Source organism: Zingiber officinale, chromosome 9A (genome assembly GCF_018446385.1).
Source record: "Zingiber officinale cultivar Zhangliang chromosome 9A, Zo_v1.1, whole genome shotgun sequence".
NCBI lineage: Eukaryota > Viridiplantae > Streptophyta > Magnoliopsida > Zingiberales > Zingiberaceae > Zingiber > Zingiber officinale.
This window is the reverse complement of record NC_056002.1, coordinates 35,781,025-35,788,497: the sequence shown is the minus strand read 5'-3', so window position 1 is coordinate 35,788,497 and position 7,473 is coordinate 35,781,025. Positions and strand designations below refer to the sequence as shown.

Sequence of the window (7,473 nt, the reverse complement as noted above, 5' to 3'; positions counted from 1 at the left end):
TGTATTCAATGCTAGACTCTAACAACTTGGTTTCCCTTTCATTCCCTATATATATATATATCATAGAATGAATGATAAAAAGATAGTTTACAGTTTTTTTTTTTTTGTAGATTCTGATAAGTTGTTCATTTCCCAAACAATAAATTCATGTACACTTGGCATGTGACAACAGATTGAGAATTTCGTCTCCTTCCAAATAATAACAACAACAGAAAAAAATATTTTCATATTCCTCTTCTTTAAAAGCTACCTTCCAACCGAATAAACGTTCAAGGTTTGAGTTGTTCTTGTATTTATTGTTTAACAATTCGATGTGGTTAAATAACATTTAAAAGATGTCTTTTTTACTACATGATTTACTGAAAAATTATTGATTTACTAAAATTCTTCTATTAACCTATAGCTCATGTTTTTTTTTTCATAGAGATTTTAATGTATAAGGACTTAGAAAATACATGTAATCTTTTCTTTTACTACTAGAGATAAGATTTTACTTCGTGTCTTGCGACTTTATAGTGAAGGTAAGTTTAGAGTTTAGTAAGAACATTGATTCAATGTATAAAGGAGAATGTGATGATTTTTTCCCCATGTTATTCACCAAATAATAGCAGGATCAGATTTGATATTAGAATTTGATTAAAAAAAAACTTGTGTGCTAATTAACTTTTCTTCTCTCCTTGTCGTTTGACTCTGTTGAGAAATTCAAATAAAACCACACAAAACAAGTTTTCCTTTACTTCCTTTCCTCCTCTCAAGTAGCTTCACCAGCCCAACAATAAATGCAAATCCACCATCTCTTCACCCTCGCAATAACTCCTCTCTGCCCATTCTTCCACCCTCCTCCCTTCCTTTCTTCTCCCTTCTTCCCCTAAATACAATTAAGAGTCGAATAAGGAGGAGGAGAAGAAGAAGGCGAAAGACAAGAAGAGGTGGAGGAGATTTAAGCTTATATGCGGCTCACTCACTTGCTTGAACTTCTATTAATGCATGTGCGCATTCATACTTCTTCCTCCATTAATGGTGATAAAAACAGCTTGTCATCTTCCCCAATCATGAACTCTACTTGAGCGAAACACTTCCTCAACTTTGGCATTTCCTTAGGTGAGCTTCTTTTTATCCATGCTTAGTATAAAGATATATTAGACAGCCTACTATCGATCTACTTTTATTCTTCTTGCATATGCCATAGCATATACCATCTGTGAGTTGGCTTTGCATGAGCTCTTGGCTCACTTATCGCATTCGAAACGGTATATATATATATGTTCTTTGAGCGCATTGCACTTGCCTTGCCAAAGTTTTTGAGTGAATATATTTTGGATTGAGTAGCCCTTGCTACTTGCCAAGTTTGAGGTACCCATTTTGGTTATAAAAACAGGGAAGATGGAGGTGGCGAGTCATGTACATGCAGTCCATTAAGGTTCTTAGGGAGAGTTGTGGCCTTGAATTCCCAAGGATAGATGCAAAGGTTAGGGCTCTTTTTTAGTCACATTTTTTTTTTAGAACAAAAATATCTTTAAAAATACATCTATTTGTGACTTAAGTATAGTAAAACTCATATTTGTTTAACTATTTCAGCTTTGTCATTTTTAGCTTTGAGAATGCTTTTTGATAGTTGTCATCCTTCTTGTAGATCAGAAATGAACGATGTTACTACTTTTGGTCATTAAGAGCTTTTCTCGATTTGGTGGTCTTGTTGGACCATAATGAGCTTTTGCTTTCTAATTGTCCTAGTTCTATCGGTCAATCATCTTCTGTGTACTAACAGCTTTGATTCGATTGGTCATTGGTAATCGTTTCGTTGTTTGGATTGATTTTATAGAGAAAAGCATAGACCCTTGTTCCTCTTACTATGTGTTTACTCGGAATTTATATGCTTCTATACTAATTGTTCCCCCCTTGCCAACTACACTCCTAATTTATTATAATTTTCTTGTAACACTACTTGAATCAATTTCATAGATAAAACATCATCAGTCTCTTACTCGCTCACTAGGTTTTTTTTGGACTTATGTATGCATAATTTCTTCGAGTTTATAATCATTTTCCTTCTCATTCACATTCCTTTTTTTTTTTAAAAAAAAAATCTTTTCTCATCCGGAATTTTCATTTTTTTTTTGTTTTGCATTTATAGTTGCAATTCATCGACATGACTGAGGAACATGAGCAAGAAGAACAACAAAATGGAATACTAAATCGGTCAATAATGATGGATCCATTGTTTCGTGGCATTCTTGACGACGACGATCACTTCCCCAATGTCTTAGATATCAATACGCTGGCCGCATCCAATGTTGAGCAAGGTGTTCAAAACCATGGAAAAAGAAAGATCAACTATCGACATACAACAGAGCAAATTCAACAACTCGAGGCGTAAGTTTTTTTTTTTTCCAATGTACATATCAATTCAACGGAAAAGATTAACATGATATATCAATGCTCCTTTATTTTAGGTTCTTCCGAGAATTCCCTCATCTAGACGACAAACAAAGGAAGGAGTTAGGGCAAAAACTCGGATTAGACCCAATGCAAGTGAAGTTTTGGTTTCAAAACAAGAGGACACAAATGATGGTGAGAAGCTGGTGCTCGTCGCATTGTTATACTAAATTACTTGATTCAACCATAAACTCAATAACCGAACCCTTTACTTATCTAGATTCGATTAGTGTCTAGTCTAATAACTAAGATACTTTTGTCACAATCGCACCAAGAGGTGGCTCGACCCAATCAATGCATCATGTGTTATTTGATCCATATCTAACTTCTTGTAGAACCAACTCGAGCGAGAGGAAAACCAAAGGTTGAGGGAGGAGAATGATCTTCTCCTATCGGACAACTTGAAGTTGAAGGAAGCACTCAACAGTGCTTGTTGTCCCAACTGTGGCGGCCCGCCCTCACTCGGTGAGATCTCTATCGACGAGCAACAACTACTAGCCGAAAACAGTCGTCTACGCAAACAGGTATCGTAATATAAGAATGAATCTCATGTATTAAAAATGTACATCCTGTTTCCGATGATAAACAAACGATATATCCATTTATGATAGATCGAAAGGATCACTGCAATGGTCGCAAAGCGAACAGGGGTTCAGCTGATTCCGTTCCAAGAACTAAACCTACCGGCAACTGTAGCTGGAGTCCATCCTAGACCAGGTTCAACTTCGAACAATAAGAATGTGCCCGAGTTTGGGAAACTGGCTGCTGCCGCTTTGGCTGAGCTAGCCATGGCGGAGCTTCTCGCACTAGCTCAGCTCGGCGAACCGATGTGGGTTCGAGGGCCCGACGGGCTCACCGAAGACTTAAACCAGGCCGAATATGTCCGAGCTTTTGCAAATGGGCTCGGACCCAAGAGTGTGAACCTGGCTACAGAGGCCACCCGGGCTACCGCAATCGTGGCCATGCCGGTTGAGGCACTGGTCGGCATGCTCATGGACGTGGTAGGCAAAAATTTGACGGCGGAATGTGTGAATGCAACACCGCAAGGTCTAATCTTTGTGGACTTCGATGGCGTGCAGGAGAAATGGATTGCGTTCTTCTCCGGCATCGTCACCGGAGCAGCCACCGTGGAGGTGTACGCCACCGGAGCAGCAGCAGGAAGCTACGATGGCGCTCTGCAACTGGTAAAGCTTCGACCTTTAGGGTTTACCTTCGCCAGCCGCTATTAATTGTTTCTGCGCCGACGGTTTGAAAGCTTTGCGCTCCTCAGATGACGGCCGAGCTGCAGGTTCCGAGCCCCCTCGTTCCGGCGAGGGAGGGCTTGTTCCTGAGGCACTGCAAGCAGCCGGAGGGAGCGCGCTGGGCCGTGGTTGACGTTTCCTTCGAAGTGCGGCACGACACCATGGCCAAGTTCCGCCGAAGGCCCTCCGGATGCATCATCCAGGAAACACCTGACGGTCGCTCGAAGGTCGTATGGGTCGAGCATGTCGAAGCGGACCATGGAGATGTCCATGCGCTGTACAAGGCCATCGTCAACTCCGGCCTTGCCTTCGGAGCAAAAAGATGGCTGGCGAGAATGGAGAGGCAGTGCGAGAGATTATCGAGCGTCACCAATTCCACTGCTCATATCGGTACTGATCCTCCTCCTCCTTGCTGCAAACTAAAACTCCACTGCTGATTGATTGTTCCTTAGGGAACGTCGAGATGACCCATAACATACTAAATCTATCGGAGAGGATGGCGATGAGCTTCTGCAGCGGTGTCAGTGGCTCTCTGATCCACCAGTGGGCTCAAGTAACTGGTGCTGCCACAAACGATGTGAGGATCAGGAGCAGGAAGAACAATGGAGATCCAGGGAGACCTGCTGGCACTGTGCTCAGTGCAAGCACTTCAATCTGGCTGCCAATCTCTCCAAAGAGAGTTTTCGATTTCCTGCGCAGTGTGCCATCGCGTAGCCAGGTGGTTGCTCACCTGATCAATTGTATGCATCTTTTCTTTCTTTAGCCATGGACTCACACTTCTTGGCTTTATTTCTGTGAGGCAGTGGGACATTTTGCTGCATGGAGCCATGGTCTACGAAGCAGCAGCAGCCATTTTGAGCAGCCTGGAAGAAGACAACTGTGTCTCCATTTTGGCAGTTGGAGTAAGTCTATTTCCATTTTTTTTTTTCTTTTTGGCTTCAATATTTCTGCTGTGATCAGTAACTGTTGGTGCTCAATTTAGCTCCCTGGCGAGGGGAACACGACGATGATACTACAAGAGACCCGGAGTGACTCAACTTGCAAATACATTATCTACTCTCCTGTTGAGGCTGCCATGGTCAATGCAGTGCTTGGTGGCGAGGACTCCAACTCTGTTGCACTTCTGCCTTCAGGATTTGCCATACTCCCTGATGAGATCTCTGGACGTGGGGGTTCTCTTCTCACTGTAGCTCTTCAGATCTTTATCGACTCGTCTCCTGGTTCCGAGATCATTTCTGGATCCATAGATGTAGTGAACAGTCTTCTGTCCTGCACCTGTGACAGAATAAGAGCCATCATGCCATCCAGTAACGTTCAGTAGCTCAGGTAATGGTCATTATCTTCAAGCTCCGACATCAATGGCTTTTCTCATCCTTTCCCGTCGGTTTGTGGGCAACTTTTGCAGGAGCAGCTGGAGCTACTGCGAGTGGGAATTCAAGAATGCCTCTCTATTTTCCTACTCGTCTGTTCAGCCTTCAGAGTCTTCAGCAAAGAAGAAAACATGTACAAATCGTCAGTTTTTCCTTGTCAGCTGTGTGATTGTCAACTCTCTTAAGCAGGACACTTTGCATGAACAATGCTTGTGTATCAGCTTCCTATTTGCTTGGCATGTGCTCTTCATTTGATGTTCTTGGTTTTGCATACAATGGGACTTTAGCTTTCCATCGAAGATCTAAGATTAATTTCTTCAAAAAAAAAAAAAAATCTCTCTCTTTCTATATATATATATATATATACAAATGATATGTTAGGTGACGCTTCGTGTGCAATCATGAGCGATACGTAGACGTGGTGTTGTCAGCATGATTTCTTTGTCACAAAACATTCCCTTTATTCTTTCTCCTCTTCCGCCTTCTATTCAAATTGGTGGCGAGAGAAAATTTTCAAATTCTAGATTTCCCTTGCTGCTCTCTCTCGCTCTCTCGGTCTTGCCTTTCACCTCTTCTTTCGTCGCCGTCTTCTGTTGCAGCGCGCTCTTGTCAGGCAAGCAAAAATAGAGGTGTTGCAAGTTACTTGGACAATTTACAGTCGCATGCTTGTTTTTGAATTGGCTGGAAGCTCAAGAAACTGTCACCAAACACATAGTCGATGTTGGTTTGTTTACTACCCCTCTCCATTCTTGATCATAAGCTTTTCTTCACTCCACTGTTTGGTTTTTAGCTCTGTACAATGATATATCTTACAACGTACAAGCCCTAGCTACTTCCTTACCAACTTTTACTTATATGATTGGCATGGAGCTTGCCAAACATCAATTCCATCATTTCATAACCAATGAATCCATTTCATTTTATTTAGTAATTCCATTAATCCGTGATTCTAATATATATTAGAAGGATTTATACTACAATGTACAAGGTCGACGCCTGTTACAATGCCTACAACTACTTTCCACATATGTTGATTACTTGTTTTTATTGGACGTATAACAGCTACAACGTTATAACAACTATTTGGAATGTTAGTTGCTACAACGTTGTAGTAGCTACTTGAAATGTTAAATGCTACAACGTTGTAGCAGCTAGCTATCAATGTTAATTGCTACAATGCTTTAGCAGCTACTTGGAATGTTAACTGCTTCAACGGTGTAGCAGCTACTTTGACAGCTAGTTGCTGCAACGATGTAGCAACTACTTCGACGACTAGCTGCTACAACGTTATAGGCTAGCTGTTACAATATCGTAGCAACTACTTTGAATGTTAATTGTTATAACGGTGTAACAACTACTTGGAATGTTAACTGCTACAATGGTGTAGCAGCAACTTCGATGGCTAGCTGCTATAACGTTGTAGCAACTACTTCGACGACTAGCTGCTATAACGGTGTAGCAGATACTTGGAATGTTAACCGTTACAACGGTGTAGTAGCGACTTTGATGGCTAGCTGCTACAACATTGTAGCAGCAACTTCGACGGTTAGCTATTACAACGTTGTAGCAGCTACTTGAAATGTTAACTGTTACAATAGTGTAGCAGCTACTTCAACAACTAGTTGTTACAATGTTGTAGCAGCGACTTTGACGGCTAGTTATTACAACATTGTAGCAGTTACTTTGATAGGTAACTGCAATAACAGTGTAGCAACTAATTGGAATGTTAACTGCTATAACATTATAGCACGTACTTCGACGGGTAGCTGCTACAACGTTGTAGTAGCTACTTGAAATGTTAACTGCTATAACGGTGTACCAGTTACTTCGACGGGTAGCTGCTACAACATTGTAGTAGTTACTTGAAATGTTAACTACTATAACGTTGTAACAGCTACAACGTTGTAGCAGCTAATTCTATAGCTAGCTACTACAATGTTGTAGCAGCTAATTCGATAGCTAGCTGCTACAATGTTGTAGTAGCTACTTGAAATGTTAATTGTTACAATGGTGTAGCAACTACTTGATATGTTAACTGTTACAACGATGTAGTAGCTACTTCGATAACTAGCTGTTACAATGTTGTAGCAGCTACTTCAACAAGTAACTGCTATAATGTTTTAGCAGCTACTTCGACAGCTAGCTACTACAAAGTTGTAGCAGTTACTTGGAATGTTAACTGCTACAACATTGTAGCAACGTTGTAGCATTATTTTGATAGCTAGCTGCTACAACGTTGTAGTAGCTACTTTGACGATGTAGCAGCTACAATATTATAGCTTGTAGTAGCTACTTTGATGGTTAACTGCTACAATGATATAGCAGCTACTTGGAATGTTAACTGCTACAACAATGTAGCAACTAATTGCACAATGTAGACTGCTACCCTACATTAGCTGTTACAACGTTGTAGTAGCTAGCTGATA

At 41.0% G+C, this 7,473-nt stretch overlaps 1 protein-coding gene across 1 annotated transcript; it reads left to right on the top strand.

Moving 5' to 3' along the window:
- Positions 1–1,231: 1,231 nt before the first annotated feature.
- Positions 1,232–5,302, top strand: LOC122019915 (homeobox-leucine zipper protein ROC2-like). The gene is made up of 12 exons (XM_042577539.1): positions 1,232–1,250; positions 1,379–1,468; positions 2,135–2,373; positions 2,454–2,571; positions 2,772–2,960; positions 3,048–3,437; positions 3,516–3,620; positions 3,707–4,067; positions 4,130–4,395; positions 4,481–4,579; positions 4,660–5,003; positions 5,083–5,302. The coding sequence occupies exons 2-11, from the start codon at positions 1,400–1,402 to the stop codon at positions 4,996–4,998; spliced, it is 2,175 nt and encodes a 724-aa protein (XP_042433473.1). The 5' UTR covers positions 1,232–1,250; positions 1,379–1,399; the 3' UTR covers positions 4,999–5,003; positions 5,083–5,302.
- Positions 5,303–7,473: the final 2,171 nt, after the last annotated feature.